The sequence below is a fragment of the Heterodontus francisci genome, chromosome 18 (genome assembly GCF_036365525.1).
Source record: "Heterodontus francisci isolate sHetFra1 chromosome 18, sHetFra1.hap1, whole genome shotgun sequence".
Classification (NCBI taxonomy): Eukaryota; Metazoa; Chordata; class Chondrichthyes; order Heterodontiformes; family Heterodontidae; genus Heterodontus; species Heterodontus francisci.
The window spans coordinates 75,390,839-75,411,107 of record NC_090388.1 but is presented as its reverse complement, the minus strand read 5'-3'; the positions used below and the strand labels follow the sequence as shown (position 1 = coordinate 75,411,107).

Genomic DNA, 20,269 nt, shown 5'->3' with positions numbered 1-20,269 from the left:
ATGACCAGGCTTGTTAGTATGCAGTTCCTTGTCTTGTGACTTAGTTTACTGTCCGTGGTAAGTCACAGGATGCGCTATTCTACAGTGTTGTGAACGTTGGGCAGTGGATGTCCTTTTAAGTTTACAAAGTCTGATTGCCATGAAGTAAATGCTGGGTGAGTACCTTCAGCTATCAGGTGACTGACTGCAGACAATCTGACTCTGGTATTTTGGGTCCTAGACAGTTTCTCTGAAGTGTGACAATGAAGTGTGAGCCTGGAAACTTGTACTAGATGTACAACGTAATAACATAAACAGATTATAGATGTTCATTCTGGCAGTGTTTGGAAATGTGACATCTGAAGTGTGACAAAATCAAACCTTTCTGTTACGTTTTTTAAAATTCATTCATATGATGTGGGCGTCGCTGGCCAGGCCAGCATTTATTGCCCATCCCTAATTGCCCTCGAGAAGGTGGTGGTGAGCTGCCTTCTTGAATCGCTGCAGTCCACTTGGGGTAGGTACACCCACAGTGCTGTTAGGAAGGGAGCTCCAGGATTTTGACCCAGCGACAGTGAAGGAACGGCAATATAATTCCAAGTCAGGATGGAGGGGAACTTGCAGGTGGTGGCGTTCCCATGCATTTGCTGCCCTTGTCCTTCTAGTTGGTAGAGGTCGTGGGTTTGGAAGGTGCTGTCTAAGGAGCCTTGGTGCGTTGCTGCAGTGCATCTTGTAGATGGTACAAACTGCTGCCATTGTGTGTCGGTGGTGGAGGGAGTGAATGTTTGTGGATGGGGTGCCAATCAAGTGGGCTGCTTTGTTCTGGAAGGTGTCGAGCTTCTTGAGTGTCGTTGGAGCTGCACCCATCCAGGCAAGTGGAGAGTATTCCATCACACTCCTGACTTGTTCCTTGTAGATAATGGACAGGCATTGGGGAGTCAGGAGGTGAGTTACTCGCCACAGGATTCCTAGCCTCTGACCTGCTCTTGTAGGTATTTATGTGGCTACTCCAGTTCAGTTTCTGGTCAGTGGTAGCCCCTAAGATGTTGATAGTGGGGGATTCAGTGATGGTAATGCCATTTAATGTGAAGGGGGGATGGTTAGATTCTCTCTTGTTGGAGATGGTCATTGCCTGGCACTTGTGTGGTGCGAATGTTACTTGCCACATCAGCCCAAGCCTGGATATTGTCCAAGTCTTGCTGCATTTCTACACGGACTGCTTCAGTATCTGAGGAGTTGCTAATGGTGCTGAACATTGTGCAATCATCAGCGAACATCCTCACCTCTGACCTTATGATTGAAGGAAGGTCATTGATGAAGCAGCTGAAGATGGTTGGGCCTAGGACACTACCCTGAGGAACTCCTGCAGTGATGTCCTGGAGCTCAGATGATTTACCTCCAGCAACCACAGCCATCTTCCTTTGTGCTAGGTATGACTCCAACCAGCGGAGTTTTCCCCCGATACCCATTGATTTCAGATCTCTGTGGCATTGCTCACTATGAGTCAAAGTTAGTGTTGCATGGGGTGGAGTGAAGATATTGGGGTTTAATAGCTTCCCGAGGGGGAGACCTTGGAGTCGACAGCAATGCAGATGAAGGAGCTATCCGTACTTTTTGTGTTGGGGTAGAGTATCCATGGATTTTGCAGCGTTGGTCGGGGAGGGGGAGAAATCACAGGGTTTGGTAGGAATGAAGAAGGAGAAAATGATAGACTAGATGATGGCAGCTATTCTGCACCAGGTTTTTCTGTGTTTGGTAGTATTGACAGAGGCAGGAAAGTTGGCCAGAATTCCAGCATAACTTTAGCTCTTGAAGTAGTGCAATGGGCTGTTTAACTTCCATCTGAGCAACTGGAACAGACTTTTGGAGTCTCAATCTAACATCCCATCTGACAAGCCAGCACTCCCTCAGCACCACATGATTTGAGATTGCAGGCAAGTTTACACAGTGAAAATGGAATGACATTGCTGATGAAATGCTCTGCAATAATAATGATTCAGATCAGAGCACTGTGCTTCCGACTGGGGTGAGTGGAATTCAAAGTCCCATTATCAAATCCCAGACGTATTCCAGGCAGTGGGAGTTACTTCCTCAATTACCAGAATGTGCTTCTCTTTCATAGTATTGGTGGCACATTCTGCTAAGAATAGCTTTGTGGTCACACCTTATTCCTGTTCATCTGCTAATAATCTTAATGATGTGTGGGGAGTTTCAAAGCTTTTGTTGTTCTACATCTTTAAAGGGGTGTTAATGGTTGTTGCTTATGGTAAACAGGTATTCATTTGTTACAAAGAGTGACAGTAACTCTGGACCGATTGTCTCTCGAATTTCTCTTGGGGAGAATTTTCCTGAACTTTTGACCTGTGAAGAGGATAGACCTTTTCTGGTTGCCTCTATAGCCAGTTGGTATGTTTTTGGTCTGTTTTGGAGCCACGTGGGCCCCAGGTTCTAAGGTCCCAAGTGTGCCTTAGTGTTTGGTATTATGATACTACCTAGTAACAACCCCATCTCCTACTCTTGTCACGCTTCTCCTTGTCTGCCATATTTGCATGTGTGTTTGGAAGCTAAAGGAAATGGGTATGCTGAACCCCCAGTTCCCTTTCTGTATTTTTTTGTTCGCAATGTCAGAGGAAGATTTGGGGATGATAACAATGGCCAAAGCATATTACTGGCTTGTTCGGGTAAGCAAGTCAGCCTACTGCAGCCTGAACTTGTGCATGATAATGTCACTAATGGGAGTTATTTAGCTTTGGGGTCACTTTCTATTGGCCAATTAGCTCTAGCTTCTCTTCCTGCTCCTTTACTGTTTCCTCTGGAGTCCCCCAAGGATCTATCCTTGGGCATTCCCCTGCCTCGCCCCTATTTCTCATCTACTTACTGTCCATCGACGACATCATCTGAAAACACAATGCCAGGTTCCACATATATGCTGTTGGCACCCAGCTTTACCTCATCACCAATTCTCTCAGCTCCCCCACTGCCCCGATCTGTCACATTGCTTGTCTGACATCCAGTATTGGATGAGCAGAAATTTCCTGCAATTAAATATCTGGAAGTCTGAAGCCATTGTCTTTGATCCCTGTCACAAACTCTATTACCTAGCTGCCAACCCCATTCCTCTCCCTGGCCACTGTTTGAGGCTGAACCGGACTGTTCAGAACCTTGGTGTCCTATTTCATCGCAAACTGATCTTACAATGCCATATCCTCCCCATCTCTAAGACTGCCTATTTCCACCTCCCTAATATCACCCGTTTGCGCCACTGCTTCAGCTCATCTGCTGCTGAAACCCTCATCTATCCCTTGGTTACCCTTGGACTTGATTATTGCAATACTCTGCTGGCTGCCATCCCACCTTGCACCCTCTATAAGCTTTAGCTCATCCAAAATCTGCTACCCCTCTCCTAGCTCACTCAAAGTTCTGTTCTCCCATCACTCCTGAACTTGCTGACCTAAATTGGCTCCTGGTCCAGAAATGCCTAAAATTCTTATTTGTGTCTTCAATTTCCCACCGTGGCCTGGCCCAATCCTGTCTTTGTAACCTCCTTTAGCCCTACAACCCCTGAGGTACCTGCGCTGCAACATTCATCGCTCCAACATTGGCAGCCGTGCCTTCAGCTGCCAAGGCTCTTAGCTCTGGAATTCCCTCCTGAAATCTGCCTGCCTCACCACCACTCCCGCCTCCTTTAATGTGCTTCTTAAAAGCCTATTTGACTAAGCCTTTGGTCACCTGTCTTGATATCTTAGGTGGTTGGTTTAAAATTTTGTTTGATAACACTCCTGTGAAACATCTTGGGATGGTTTACTATGTTAAAGGCACTATATAAATGCAAGCTGTTGTTGTTGGCGCTACTCTATTGGAGGCACCCAATGAATCTCTCCCAGTCTGGTACTGATGGCACTGATGCAAGATTGTCTCTGGTAATATCCTTGCCATTAGAGCCAGCCCTGTCATATATGAATGGCATGACCCAAGAAGATTATAGCTAATCAGACCTGTTTGTTTATATTATTTGGTTATGTCACAAAAGCTCAGGCAACAGGTGAGTGCTGACAGTCTTGCGTCTTCAGGTCATTGGTACCTGTACTGTCTTCCACTGACCTCTGTTGGAGTCGTCATTGAACAGGAGTGGGCTTGGCTGTGATGCCTTCTGCAGTGGAGTTGCCTCCTGGCACTCCTCATCTCGACACCATCATGACGATTGGAAAGTTTGGTAAGGTGCCAGTGGGAAACTGGCACTGGTGGTACTGTGCACCAGCAAGTCAGCATCTTAGGAGAGGAGAAAACTGACCAACCAGATGCTGTAACTTTGGTGTTGCTGTATCTTTTTAAAATTGCAGATGACATGTTTTGCAACAATATAATCCAGCGCTTGAACTCTTTGGTTGAAGGAAATGATTCGTTGTGATGTGAACGATCCCTTTAATGTGGGTTTCCCTGAGGCACTGTATGTTCTAAAAATGACAGCACACCCGCTTGGCAAAAGGTCAAATTTAACTGAATTTATCTTGCAGAGCTCCAGAAATTGGTTTTTGTGAAATCTTATTCCCATTTCTTTTCTCCTGCAATCCTGTTCTGAAAACATCGAGTCCTGCTAGAGTACAAATCCATTGACATTCAATACTGCCCTGCTAGGTATAGGTCAATGAACACAGATTAGTGTGTGCCCCTTGCCACATGTGTCAACCATGGCTCAGTTGGTAGGACTTTTACCTCTGAGTCAGAGGCTTCAGTATAAAATAAAAGCAAAATACTGCGGATGCTGGAAATCTGAAACAAAAACAAGAAATGCTGGATTCACTCAGCTGACCCGAAACGTTAACTCTGCTTCTCTTTCCACAGATGCTGCCAGACCTGCTGAGTGAATCCAGCATTTCTTGTTTTTGCTTCAGTATAAAATCTAGGTTGACACTCCAGTGCAGTACCGAGAGAATGCTGCATTGTCAGAGGTGCCATCTTTTGACTTTTTGACTGAGACCTTAAACCGAGACCTCATCTGCCCTCCCAACTGGATATAAAAGATCCCATGGCACTATTTCAAGGGAAAGCAGGGGAGCTGTTCTGGTGTCATAGGGTCATTTACGGCACACAAGAATGGTCTACAGGGTATGGGTCCATAGGGTACATGGAGGCCCATTACTGTCTGAGACTCCCCTGCTAGTGTTCACAGGACACCCTCCGATACCTTACTCACTTTTCATTTACAAAACTAGATAGTATCAACCATAGAAGGGCATCAAAGCCTGGCCTGACCTTGTCCTCACTTGTGTGTACCAGTGATCAGGAACTGGCACCATGGCTGACTTTCCTTCCCTAACTCAGGCTTACCCAGCAGAGGCAAATGCTTCCGAGTACGTCCCCAGTTAAATCAGCCAACTAAGAACTGACCAGGGCCGAACTTGGGCTGTCTGATCTGTATGGCTCAGTTACAGGCAAATCAGTTCAGAAAGATGCCTCAGGAGGCGCCCTGGAATCCAGGTTTAACTCCCGTCAGAAGAGATGCTTGACTTCAGTTGCTGAACCTATTTGTTTTGTCAGCCTTTCCCCCCTCAGACTGGTTTTTATTAAAAGCTTTCTTTTTTTCCTATTTCAGAAACCTATCTGCTGACAAGATCAAAGGACTCCTAAAAGTCTCTGCACCATACCTGAAGAGAGCTAGTTTTGTAACTGTGTATGTAAGTATGAGAGAAACTGCAAATTAAATTCATCAAACCTTTGACCTCCTCTTGACCTTGTGAGGATTACTTTGGCATTTTTATTAAAACCTAAGCAATTGCAGTTGTTTAAATTGGAAGGGGAGGGAGAAGGAGAATTAATGAGCAAATTTCCCGGGAGAAAATTGACTTGATTATGATTTTCATGGAATGATAGAAATTTTCATTATGAAAGAAGTGAATCAGCCCATCGTATCTGTGTTATCTACCCTTAACCTGATCTGCTCCTGTAGGCTTAGTTTTCTAAGTCTCTCTTAACCAGGGCTTCTCATCCCTTATATCATGGTAGTGAACTGCAGTTGCATCGTTTTCATTTTTTCATGGCATGACGGCATCACTGGCAAAGCCAGCATTTGTTGCCCATCCCTTATTCCCCTTGAGAAGTGGTGGTGAGCTGCCTTCTTGAACCAGTGCAGTCCATCTGGTGCGGGTACACCCACAGTGCTGTTAGGGGGGAGGAGTTCTAGGATTTTGATCCAGCAACAGTGAAGGAACGCCGATATATTTCCAAGTCAGGATAGTGTGTGAGGATAGGGAGAGGAACTTACAGGCGGTGGTGTTCTCTGTCCTTCTAGATGGTAGAGGTCGCGGGTTTGGAAGGTGTGGTCAAAGGAGGTTTCTGTAGATGGTAAACACTGCTGCCATACTGTGTCGGTGGTGAAGGGAGTGAATGTTGAAGGTGGTGGATGGGGTTCCAATCAAGCGGGCTGCTTTGTCCTGGATGGTGTCGAGCTTCCTGAGTGTTGTTGGAGCTGCACTCATCCAGGCAAGTGGAGAGTATTCCATCACACTCCTGACTTGTAGATGTAGGACAGGCTTTGGGGAGTCAAGAAGTGGGTTACTCACCACAGAATTCTGCTGTGTAGCCACAGTATTTATATGGCTGGTCCAGTTCTGTTTCTGGTCAATGGTAATCACCCAGAATGTTGCAAGTGGGGGATTCAGCGATGGTAATGCCTTTGAATGTCAATGGGGGTTGGCTAGATTCTCTCTTATTGGAGATGCTCATTGCCTGGCACTTGTGTGTCATGAATGTTACTTGTCACTTATCAGCCCAAGCTTGGATGTTGTCCAGGTCTTGCTGCATGTGGACACAGACTGGTTCAGTAGCTGAAGAGTTGCGAATGGTGCTGAGCATTGTACAATCATCAGCGAACATCCCCACTTCTGACCTTATAATGGAGGGAAGGTCATTGATGAAGCAACTAAAGATGGTTGGGCCTAGGACACTACCTTGAGGAACTCCTGCAGTAATGTCCTGGGACTGAAATAATTTACCTCCAACAACCACAACCATCTTCCTTTGTGCTAGGTATCACTGCAACCAGTGAAGAGTTTCCCCCGATTCCCATTAACTTCAGTTTTTCTATGGCTCCTTAATGCCACACTTAGTCAAATGCTGCCTTGATATCCAGGGCAATCACTCTCACCTCACCTCTTGAGTTCAGCTGTTTTGACCATGTTTGGACCAAGGCTGTATTGAGGTCAGGAGCCGAAAGGCCCTGGCGGAACCCAAACTGAGCATCAGTGAGTAGGTTGTTGCTTAAGTGCTGCTTGATAGCACTGGCGACGCCCCCTTCCATCACTTTGCTGATGATCGAGAGTAGACTGATGGGGCGGTAATTGGCTGGGTTGGATTTGTCCTGCTTTTTGTGGATAGGACATAACTGGGCAATTTCTCATTTTGTTGGGTAGATTTCCAGTGTTGTAGCAGTATTAGAACAGCTTAGCTAGGGGTGTGGCTAGTTCTGCAGCACAAGTCTTCAGTACTACAGCTGGGATGTTGTCAGGACCCATAGCCTTTGCAGTATCCAGCGCCCTTCAGACGTTTCTTGATATCACGTGGAGTGAATCGAATTAGCTGAAGACTGGCACCTTCTACATGACATAGGAACACGAGAAGGCCATTCAGCCCTTCAAGCCTATTCCCCCATTCAGTTAGATCATGGCTGATGTGTATCCATTTACCCACCTTTGTTCCATATCCCTTGCTACGCTTGTCTAACAAAAATATATCAACCTCAGTCATGAATATGGGGTGCCCGATGTCGAACTTGTACTTGTGGCTTACATATGTTTTTCAAATAACGAACTATAGTCCTCATGCTCCTCTCTTTGATTTAATAGGGAAGGTCATTAAAATCTCAAGCAATTCCTTGTTATGTTTTTCAATGCCCATAGAGTCACACCATGTTTACACTGAAATAATTCTTTTTTCTTCTATCAAGAAGTAAATTACTGGTCAAAGGTATTTTATGATTTTCAAATCTATTCCATCTCCCCAAGGATTTCCTTCTGCCATAATATATCAGGCTCCTGTCAACCCCTCTCCATCACAGCACTGATGAAGCTTGCTCCCTGCTGAGTTGTGAATGTGGACATGGATCAGGAGTGTTATTGTACCTGTGTTACTGTCCATTCCTGGTCATTCTTCAATCCCGTCTGAAATCCACCAAAGCTGGCTCTTTTGTTCTAATTTCCTCCCTCATTTTGCTTCTTCCCCACTGCTATGTAGAGGAAGATGGGATGATGTTTACTGCGCCGATCAGTTCCTTACCATGTGGCCACTCTTCCTATCTTGGCCCACCCAGTGTCGGCGAGCTGTTTTATCTCGGGGACATCTGATCGATGCCCTGTCTTCTGTTTCTAGTTAAAGGTCTTTGAGAAATAATTAAACATGGTACCTTGCTGATTTCCCTACCTCTCACCCATACCATTCCCTATCCAAGCCCACTAAGACCATTTTTGTTGAATCTAACTCAGCATAGATTATGCATGGAATATATTCATTTACCCTTTGCCTTGACCAACTCAGCCATCCAGAGGGATTGAAAGAAAGCACACTTGTTCCAATAGTTACTGCTTTCTTTCTGCTCTTTTTTTCCCCCTTTGCGAAAGATGGAACACTGCATCACCATGAAACCCCAGAGCTGCCAAACAATGGAATAAGTGGATATTAATTGAAATGGTTTGGTTCCTATTTCAGTCAAACTATGGTGAAACTGGAAGAATTGGAATAGAGTGTATTCTTGTGACCATAAAGGCTGGTTACAACTTGGGGAGAACACGGAGCAGTGAGATTGGATTTAGATTGCTCTAGCAAATAGACTCATTGGGTGAATGTGCTGTACGTATTTATTTGACGCTCCTTGGGAACGTTTTTTCCTACGTTCAACAGGCGATGTATGTGCAAGTTGTTGTTTGTTCACGAGTAAGGTTGAAGCGGACTTGGTCTGCACTGAATGCTGTTGGAGGGCACAGAATGTGAGAAAGGAAGTTTGGTACGTGACTGGATTTTAAGGGTTAATCGCTCTAAACTCTAGTTTTTTCTTACATTTGGCAGTTGTGAAATTATTATTTGAGGCAAGTTAGGTTTCTTACAGTTTTAAACAAGCTCTCTGAGAGTAGCTGTAGCTAGTTAACAACGTAGCTAGGTTAAACTAGTTTCTGAGCTCTAACAGAGCTCTAGCAAAGCTGAGACATCGTAGTTTACAGAGAGTATACATTCAGGGAACTCTCAGTGCTGCTTGTCTGCACTGAGTGCTGCTGGAGGATGCAGAGTGTGAAGAAGGGAGTTTGGTAAGGAGGGGAGCTACAAATTAATTAAGAGAAAATAAATGAAATTAAATTAACACAATAAAGATGGCAGGACAGGTGATGCGTCGCAGCTGCAGTATGTGGGAGCTCCTGGATGCCATGGCAATCCATAGCAACCACGTCTGTAGTAACTGGTGGCTGGAGGAGCTTCGGCTCAGAGTCATTGAGCTGGAGACTGAGCTGCAGAAGCTGTGATGCATCAAGGAGTGGGAAAGTTACCTGGACACTTTGTTCCAGGAGGCAGTCACACCCCTTAAGATAGGGTCATCTGTTTTGGTTAATGTTCAGGGACAAGAGGGTGTGACTTTGAGTCAGGCAGGTAAGGGGATCAAGAAGGTGGGAGTGGAGGAGCTTCAGCCCTTGCAGTTGAACAACAAGTTCGAGGTTCTTGCAGCTTGTATGGATAAGAGCGAGGGCTATAGTGTGGATGAGCAGACTGACCATGGCACCATGGTACAGGAAGCCATTCAAGTGGGGGGAGCTAAAAGGAAAGTAGTGGTAGTAGGGGACTGTATAGTGAGGGGGATTGACACTGTTCTCTGCAGCAGAGAGCGAGAGTCCAGAAGGCTGTGTTGCCTGCCCAATGCCAGGGTTCGGGACATCTGCTCGGGGCTGGAGAGGAACTTACAGTGGTGGGGGTGGGTGGTGGTGGAATCCAGTCATTGTGGTCCATGTAGGTATCAATGACATAGGCAGGACAAGGAAGAAGGTTCAGCATAGTCAGTATGAGGAACTAGTTAAGAAGCAGAACCTCAAAGGTAATAATCTCTGGATTATTACATGAGCCATGTGCAAATTGGAGCTGGGCAAATAAGATTAGAGAAATGAATGCTTGGCTCAATGACTGGTGTGGTAGAAGTGAAGTTAGGTTCATGGGGTACTGGCACCAGTACTGGGAAAAGTGGGGACTGTACTGTTGGGACAGTCTACACCTGAACCGTGCTGGGACGGGTGTTCTAGTGAGCCGCATAACTAGGGAAGTAGAGAGTGTTTTAAACTAAATAGTGGGGGCAAAGGATCAAATTTGGGAAGATATGGTAAATCAAAGAGTTGGACAAGGCAAGAGAGAAAGTTATTAATATGGGAAAAGATAAACAGACCATGACAGGAAGGGGCAGAGAGTACAAATCTAAGAGTAAATCAGCAGACAAGGCTAGAGGTCACAAAAATAATAAAAAGACAAAACTAAACACTCGGTATCTGAATGCACGTAGCATTTAAAACAAAACAGATGAACTGATAGCACAAATAGAAATTAATAAGTACGTTATGATAGCCATTACAGAGAATGGCATAGATTGCGACCTGAATATTGAAGGGTACATGACATTTAGGAAGGACAGGAAGCTAGGAAAAGGTGGAGGGGTGGCTCTGTTAATTACTGATGGCACTAGCACAAGAGAATGGGATGACCTAAGTTCAGGAAACCAGGATGTAGAAGAGGTTTGGGGAGAGATGGGAAATGATAAAGGCAAGAAGTAATTTGTGGGATTGGTGTACAGTCCCCCTAAAAGCAACCACGCGCTAGGACGGGGTATAAAGGAAGAAATAATGAGTGCTTGGCAGAAAGGTACAGCGATAATTGTGGGGGATTTTAATCTACATATAGATTGGAAAAATCTGATGGGAAAAGATAGCCTAGATGAGGAGTTCACAGATGTTTTTGGGATAGTTTCTTAGAACAGCACGAGCCAACCAGAGAGCAGGCTATACAAGACCTGGTATTGTGCAACGAGATAGGATTAATTGATGACCTCATAGTGAAGGCACCTCTAGGTAGCAGCCATGATATGATTGAATTTTACATTCAGTTTGAGGGAGAGAAGAGTAGGTCCAGGACTAGTATTTTAAACTTAAATAAGGACAATTGTGAGGGCATGAAAGCAGAGCTAGCAATGGTGATCTGGCAAAGTTGGTTAAGGGATAGGTCAATAGAGATGCAGTGGCAGACATTTAAGGTGATATTTCAGAATACACAGAATAGATACATTCCAATGAGAAAGAAAAGTTCCAAAGGGTGGACCCACCATCCGTGGTTAACTAAAAAAGTTAAAGATAGTATCAAACTTAAAGAAAAAGCATATAATTGCGGAAAAGATGGGTAGCAGGTCAGAAGATTGGACAGAATATAAAAAGCAGCAAAGAACAGCTAAAAGATTAAAAGGAGGGAAAAATTAGAGTACAAAAGAAAGCTAGCTGGAAATATAAAAACAGATCGTACGAGTTTCAATAGATATTTAAAAAAGAAAAGAGTTAACAAAGTGAGCATTGGTCCTATAGAAAGTGAGTCTGGGGAATTAATAATGGACAATAAGGAGATGGCAGAAGAACTGAACAGGAATTTTGCACTGGTCTTCATTATTGAGGATACAAGTAACATCCCACTATTATCTGTAAGTCAGGAAATGGAAGGGAGGGAGGAGCTCAAGAAAATGACAATCACCAGGGAAGTGGTACTGAACAAGTTGTTGGAGCTGTGGGCTGACAAGTCCCCAGGTCCTGATGGACTTCATCCAAGGGTCTTAAAAGAAGTGGATAATGAGATAGTTGAGGTGTTGGTTTTAGTTTTATAAAAGACCCTAGATTTGGGGAAGATTTCATTAGATTAGAAAATAGCAAAGGTAACTCCTTTATTCAAAAAGGGAGACAGAAAGCAGGAAACTACAGGCCAATTAGCTTTACATCTGTCTTAGGGAAAATGTTAGAAGCTATTATTAAAGACATTATAGCAGGGCATTTAGAAAAATTCAAGGTAATCAGGCAGAGTCAACATGCTTTTGTGAAAGGGAAATCATGTTTAACCAATTTGTTGGAATTCTTTGAAGAACTAACATGTGCTGTGGATAAAGGGGAACCGATGGATGTCCTGTACTTAGATTTGCAGAAGGCATTTGATAAGGTGCCACATCAAAGGTTATTGCAGAAAATAAAAGCTCATGGTGTAGGGGGTAACATATTGGCATGGATAGAAGATTGGCTGGTTAACAGGCAACAGACAGTAGGCATAAATGGGTCATTTTCTGGTTGGCAAAATGTAACGAATACTGTGTGACAAGGATCAGTGCTGGGTCCTCAACTTTTTACAATTTATATAAATGATGAAGGAACCGAAGATATGGTTGCTAAATTTGCTGATGACACAAAGATAAGTAGGAAAGTAAGTTGTGAAGAGGACATAAGGAGGGTACAAAGGGATATAGATAGGTTAAGTGAGAGGGAAAATGTGAATTTGTCCATTTTGGCAGGAAGAATAAAAAAGAAGCATATTATCTAAATGGTGAGAGATTGCAGAGCTCTGAGATCAGAGGGATCTGGGTGTCCCAGTGCATGAATCACAAAAGGTTAGTATGCAGGTGCAGCATGTAATTAGGAATGTTATCATTTATTGCAAGGGGAATTGAATACAAAAATAGGGAGATTATGCTTCAGCTATACGGGGCATTGGTGAGAGCACATCTGGAGTACTGTGTACAGTATTAGTCTCCTCATTTAAGGAAGGATGTAAATGTGTTGGAATAAGTTCAGAGAAGGTTTACTAGACTAATACCTGGAAAGGTTGGGTTGTCTGATGAGGAAAGGTTGGACAGGCTAGGCTTGTATCCACTGGAATTTCGAAGAGTAAGAGGAGACTTGATTGAAACTTATAAGATCCTAAGGGGTCTTGACAGGGTGTATGTGGAAAGGATGTTTCCTCTTGTGGGAGAATTTAGAACTAGGGGTTACTGTTTAAAATAAAGGGATTGCCCATTTAAGACAGCGATGAGGAGAAATTTTTTCTCTCAGAGGGTCATGAGTCTTTGGAACTCTCTTCCTCAAAAGGCAATGGAAGTATAGTCTTTGAATATTTTTAATACAGGGGTAGATAGATTCTTGATAAGCAAAGGGGTGGAAGGTTATTGGGGATAGGCAGGAATGTGGAGTTGAGGTTACAATCCGATCAGCCATGATTGTATTGAATGATGGAGCAGGCTCGAGGGGCTGAGTAGCCTACTCCTGCTCCTAATTCGTATGTTCATATGGAACAAATTGAGATGGTTCTAGGTTAGCAGTGGTCATGTTTTTCTTGCTCGCTGCTGCCCTGTTTTCCTTCCTCCCCTTGGTGAAACTGTGCCGCACATGGTTTCAGTGAGCTTTGCATAAACTGTGTTAAAACTGGCACCATCAAGGGAATTGTCAAGTTGGAATGTCAGACAAGGCTAGAATTGAGTAGGATGCGAAGGATTTTTTTGTATTCATTCTCAAGATGAATCTTTGATCTGTATTACTGTACAGTCTTTGTAAACTAACCCCCGGGATTCTGTCCCTTTAAAAATCTGGGTGCCTTTTACAATTCAGTGGGGCTAGGTTGGGAGACCAGAGAATGTCTGGAGCTTGATGGGAGTCATTTCAGTGGCAAACCAGCACCTGTTGGGGCCTGTTGGGAGATTGGTGGGCATCAGTATTGTTGTTCAGAATTTATCAGGCTCTTTATTGCATTCACAGCTTTGCAGCAGTTTCAACAGCAAATCAAACTTTTGTGAGCCAAAGCCTATGTCTGTACATTCTGCCCTATATGGGTTGGTGGAACACGGGTCTAACAATGATTCCATAATCACTGGAGAATGCGTGGAATGCCTGCCATGTTTTCATTTCTTTTCGGAAAGTGGAAAACGGCACGCTGTTAAGCAACTATGTGAAGGCTAAATTGCTGTCTGGATTTATTTTCAAACAAAATAATACAGAAACAAGCAAGATGCTGTGCAACATAAGAATCAAACTTGCTACAGAACAAACTGAAGTAAACCACTTAAGGAAACTGCCTCCTATACCTTGCAGCTCCTCTGAGCCTAGACAGTGAGTGTCACTGGGATACCTATCCTGGGTGAATAAATTCAGGGGGTCATTTTTAATAGACCACAAGTAGGATAGGTTCTGTACAGGGATGATCTTACCAGACACTGAAGTTAATTAGCCCCCTCTCCGTCTCGAAAGGTATACATGTAGATTATTCTTAAAGACCTCTGATCGGTCTCTTTGTTTATAGAGGTGCAGTGAGCAACAAACTCAGCACGGAGAGAGAGAGAGTTAGTTCCTGGATTATAAGGATGTATTTCTTTTGGCATTCTAGACGTTCCATGCAGATGATATTGCCCTCAGATCTCATAGTGTTGGATGTAAGCTGACGATGGTGCCTTACCCCGAGACGTTGCATGGTCCTGAGCCACAATTTATGGTGGATCTCCTTTTCTTTGACAGTCGTGGAGCATAGCGGCACCTTCATCCAGCAGTTAATTTGCAGTCGCTCAAGCACTACAGAAATTCCATCTTACTGTGCCAACACTTGAACAGAAGGTTCAACTGTCAGGGGGACCCTTTAATTGACTGTCCCATCTCCTGGTGGCTGACTGACATCCATTTGGAATCTAGTGGTGAGCCTGCAGTCTCTTTTCATTAGCATTATATAGGCCAAAGAAATCCATATTGTTCTTCTCAGTGGGGTGGGGTTAGAGTTGGGAGACTGGTGTATTTTGGAGCAGGGTCAGGAAACTAGTTGGAGTCAATTTCAGCTAAATTTCGCTTGCAGCTATATGTCAAACCTGGTGCTTTTATGCACGATTGCCACTATTTGTGTTTCTGGGGTCATGTGGGAAACCCTGGGGCTAGACTAACTTGGCAATAAAAGCAGGCCAAGAGACCATCAAAAGCCAGGGCCCATGCTTATCCACCAATCTCCATTTCTGTCAGGCTGGCCCCTTTCATGAAAGAGGTTAATTTTAGCTTCACAATATAATAACGGTTGCTGCTGAACTAGGCTTTCTAAGTCCTTCCACCAGTTTTCTCCCCTCCACTTTCTTTCTTGAAGGTGTTGACTCCTCGCTAGGATACTGCTATCCTCCAATACTTCACTGGGCAACTTAACCATCGGGCATAACCACCAAACCCAACAATTGTATCCTGCCCTGATGTCTACCTATCCATCAGAAAGTTGACTGTAAACGAAGACAATTATTATTCCCCTAACTGCTGCCAGGTAAGACTTGCTATCTCATCACAGGCCCTAGATTGAATCTGTGACCATCCTTTCCTCTTGATGTAATGAAATCTTCCACTGACCCATGAATAATTGCATTGACAGCAGGCGAATCAGTAAGGCGCATTCTTTGGCCTGCAGATGGATGCATCCTTTCTGCTCAGTGATTTTAGTTTCATCACGGTCTGCCAGTAAACCTGGAATTTAATTAAGTTTTGGAAAACCAGAAGAACTTACACCTCCATCAGAATTTTAAACCATTGAACCTTCTTCAATGCCTTTTGTCAGAGCACAGCTGACCTTCTGAGAAACGTAGGAGAACACGATGGAAGAAAGACTTGTGCTTATATTGCACCCTTCAAAGGAACAAAGTGCTTTACAGTCAATGAAGTACTTTTTGAGGTGTGGTCACTGTAGGAAATGCAGCACCCAATTTGCACACAGCAAGGCCCCAAATCAGCACTATGAAAATGACCAGATCATCTATTTTAATAATGGTTGAGGCATAAATGTTGGCCAGGACAGTGGGAGACCTCCCCTGCTCTTGGAATAGGGGCATGCGATCTTTAACGTCCACCTGAGAAGCCAGACTGGTCCTATTTAACATCGCATCCTGAAGAAGGCAGCTTCAACAGTGAAGTGTCAGCCTGGATTTTGTGCTCAAGTCTCTTGAATCCATGACCTTATGACTTCGAAGAAGTGAGAGTGCTAAAATTGAGCCACAGCTGCAGGCATAGCACAGGCAGGGTGGAGTATCCAAGAGCTAGGATTTTATCCTTCAGTACTAAGTGAGCAGAAGGGTCTGTGCTACTGACTCTGAGATCTGTGAATTTTCAAGTATTTGTGGGGTGGGTGGGGGAGCAGGGCAGGGCGGTGTCACATTGAGGGGTGTGTAGTTCCCCGAATGTGTTGCAAATGAACTTTAATTGAGTCCCACAATAGACTTCCTATGTTCTCTCTGCTCCTCACTTGGTGCACAGTTTATCTAATCAAAACGGGCACCTCTTGGCTCCCATGCTGTTCAGTAATGAACTTGCATTCTGAAACCTGAGGCAGACTGGATTTATTCTTGAGTTAGATTTTGCTGCATTGTTCAGCTTCAGTTATATAGATTTTATCATTTATCCCCCTAATTTCACTTAAAGTGAAACAGTATAAAATAGTTGAAGCTCAAAAATCTTCATGGGGTGAACAATTGATTTTTAAATTCTGTTCTATTTTACTTCAATTACTTAAAAAAATGGATTGGCTGTAGCCTATGTGACCTCTGCAGTACCAGCTCTGAATTCAGTCAGGGGCCACTGTTACGCACATAAGGACAATTAATCGTAGCTGTGACACTAAGCGGTTGCGGAGATGAGGAGAGGGATTGTGCTGGTTGGAGGAATTGTAGAGTTTGATTGAGGTGACGGGAACCTGGTAGCTATTGGTTGCCCAGACAGCAGAGATATGACAAGGTTACATTCCCTGCTCACCTGCTGCCAAATGGCAGTGCCAGTACCCCACTATGCCTCTGCTGGCACCCAGACCATGGGTCCACTTGCCCCACAATCATGGAATTGGCCCTTGAGAATCATTTCCATAGTGTTACCTTACAATATAGCAGAATGTCCATAGGAAAACGTTAACCATACCACATAAGAAAGACATGTTAAGTGGTTTAGCACATTTGTCTTAAATGCCTGCCTGCACTATTTTAACCCAATTGTAATCTATTGTGTGTAATTGAGTCAAAATAGAATTAAACCCCTAAGCGCTGTTTCTAAACTGATCAAGGAAAAAAAATAGTGTTTATTTTCTAAAAGAGAAGTAAGATGTAGGACACAAGAATATAAAAAATAGGAGCAGGAGTAGACCATATGGCCCTTTGAGCCTGCTCCATCATTTAGAGAGATGACAACTGATTTTCTATCTCAATTCCACTTTCCTGCACTATTCCCATATCCCTCGATTCCCTTTGTAAAAATCTACTGATCTCAGCCTTGAATATACTCAACAACTGAGTATCCACAACCTTCAATGGTAGAGAATTCCAAAGATTCACAACCCTCTGAAGAAATTTCTCCTCATCTCGGTCCTAAATGACCCACCCCTGATCCTGGGACTATATATAAGCCCTGGTTCTAGATTCCTCAGCCTGGGGAAACAGCCTCTCAACATGTACCCTGTCAACACCTCTAAGAATTGTATACATTTCAATGAAATCACCTATCATTCTTCTAATCTCCAGGGAATATAGGTCCATTCTATTCTAGGCATTAAGATTGGCGCAGGCTGTACTGTTCTTTGTTCTTTGTTCTATTCAATCTTTCCCCACAGGACAGCCCTCTTATCTCAGGAATCAATCTTGCATTTATCTAGCACCGTTCACAAACTTAGGATGTCCCAAAGTGCTTTTCAGCCAATGAAGTTAGCCACTGTTTTAATGTATGGCAGCCAATTTGCATGCAGCAAAGTCTCACAAACAGCAATGTGATAATGATCAGATAATCCGTTTTTTAGTAATTTTGGTTGAGAACCACAGAACCATAGAAAAATTATGGCACAGAAGGAGGCCATTCAGCCCATCAGGTCTGCGCGGCTGAAAAAACTAGCCGCCCAATGTAATCCCAACTTTCAGCACCTGGTCCATCGCCTTGCAGGTTACAGCACTTCAGGTGCATGTCCAGGTATCTTTTCAAAGAATTGAGGGTTTCTGCCTCCACCACCGTTCATGGCAGTGAATTCCAGACACCCACCACCCTCTGGATGAAAACATTTTTCCTCATGTCCCCTCTAATCCTTCTACCAATCACCTTAAATCTGTGTCCACAGTAACTGTCCTCTCCAGTAGGGGAAACAGGTCCTTCCTGTCTACTCTAATAAGGCCTGTCATAATATTGTACACCTCAATTAAGTCACCCCTCAGCCTCCTCTATTCGAAGGAAAACAACCCTAGCCTATCCAATCTTTCCTCATAGCTGCAACGTTCAAGCCCTGACAACATTCTTGTAAATCTCCTCTGTACTCTCTCCAGAGCGATTATGTCCTTCCTGTAATGTGGTGACCAGAACTGTACGCAATACTCCAGCTGTGGCCTAACCAGCGTTTTATACAGTTCCAGCATTATATCCCTGCTTTTGTATTTTATACCTCGGCCAATAAAGGAAAGCATTCCTTATGCCTTTTTCACCACTCTATCTACCTGTCCTGCCACCTTCAGGGACCTGTGGACATGAACTCCAAGGTCTCTCACTTCTACCCCTCTCAATATCCTCCCATTTATTGTGTATTCCCTTGCTTTGTTTGTCCTTCCCAAATGCATTACCTCACACTTCTCCAGATTGAATTCCAATTGCCAATTTTCTGCCCACTCAACCAAAACATTGATAACATTCTGCAGTCTACAGTTATTCCCTTCACTATGAACTACAAGGCCAATTTTTGAGTCATCAGCAAATTTCCCAATCATGCCTCCCACATTTATGTCCGAACCATTAATATATACCACAAACAGCAAGAAGACCCAACACTGATCCCTGTGGAACGCCACTGGAAACCACTTTCCATTCACAAAAACATCCGTCGACTACTACCCTTTGTTTCCTGTCCCTGAGCCAATACTGGATTGAACCTGCCACATTCCCCTGTATCCCATGGGCTTTCATTTTTCTAACCAATCTGCCATGCGGGACCTTGTCAAATATCTTACTAAAATCCATATCGACCACATCCACTGCACTACCCTCATTAATCCTCCTTGTTACTTCCTCAAAAAACTCAATCAAGTTCGTGAGACATGACCTTCCCTAAACAAATTCATGCTGACTATCCCTGATTAATCTATGCCTTTCGAAGTGGCAATTTATCCCATCTCTCATAATAGATTCTAATAATTTACCCACCACCGAGGTCAGACTGACTGGCCTATAATTATTTGCCTATCCTTGCACCCTTTTAAACAATGGTACAATGTTCGCAAACCTCCAACCCTCTGGCACCTCGCCTGTATCTAGTGAGGATTTGAAGATGAAACTCAGCGCATCTGTTTTTTCCCCATGGCTTCCTTTAACAATCTGGATGCAATCCATCTGGCCCTCTCAATTTATCCACTTTCAAGAATTTCAGACCCTCTTGTACTTCCTTTCTCATTATGCTTATTGTACCTAATATTTCACACTCCTCCTCTTTTACTACAATGCCTGGATTATCCCTCTCCATTGTGAAGACAGAGCCAAAAAACTCACCAAGAACCCCGACTACATCTTCTGCATCCATGCATAAGTTCCCTTGTACATCTCTGATAGGCCTTACCCTTTCCTTCATTATCCTGTTGCTCTTAATGTACTGATAAAACACCTGTGGGTTATCCTTGATTTTACCTGCCAATAATTTTTCATGTCCTCTCTTTGCTTTTCTAATTTCTTTTTTACTTCACCCCTGCACTTTCTATACTCCTCTAGGCTTTCTAAAGTATTAGGTTTTGTGTGAGATAAATGCTGGCCAGGACACTGGGATGAACGCCACTTCTGTTGTTCAAAATGGTGCTGCTCCCTCAGTCCTGCACAGGAGTGTCAAGCCAGGCTTTTTGCTCAAGTCCCTGGAGTGGAACTTGAACCCACCGCCTTCTGACTCAGAGGCAGGATTGCTACCAACTGAACCATGGCTGCCAGTTAGATCATTTTGTAGACCTTTGAAAATTAAGATGCATGCTGTTTATGTTGTGCTCGTTGACTGTGTGTCACCTAATGTAAATTGTGCTGGCACCATCCATTAATTCTGTCTCTCCTTCTAGGTGCTTCTCATCCTGTTTTTCCGAGTGTGGATCATGGCGGGCTCCATGCCTAACTTCTCAGAGCAGGACAACCCGGCTTCGTTTTCCCCTTACCTCCTCACTAGGTATGATGCTGTCGGAAGTCTCACCACCTTCAAGGCCTCAGCTTCTCTTAAAATTACGCTACCAAGATTTAAAAGTGTCCGGTTCTTTTCC

The 20,269-nt window shown here is 43.9% G+C and overlaps 1 protein-coding gene across 4 annotated transcripts in view; it reads left to right on the top strand.

The window, feature by feature from the left end:
- The window catches only part of tmtc1 (transmembrane O-mannosyltransferase targeting cadherins 1), a 236,714-nt gene that overhangs the window by 59,597 nt on the left and 156,848 nt on the right, over positions 1 to 20,269 (top strand). For all 4 annotated transcript variants that reach the window (XM_068051004.1, XM_068051005.1, XM_068051006.1 and 1 more), the window contains exons 5-6: positions 5,573 to 5,654; positions 20,075 to 20,178. In XM_068051004.1, the coding sequence (XP_067907105.1) occupies positions 5,573 to 5,654; positions 20,075 to 20,178 (186 nt within the window). The remainder of the gene's footprint in view (positions 1 to 5,572; positions 5,655 to 20,074; positions 20,179 to 20,269) is intronic.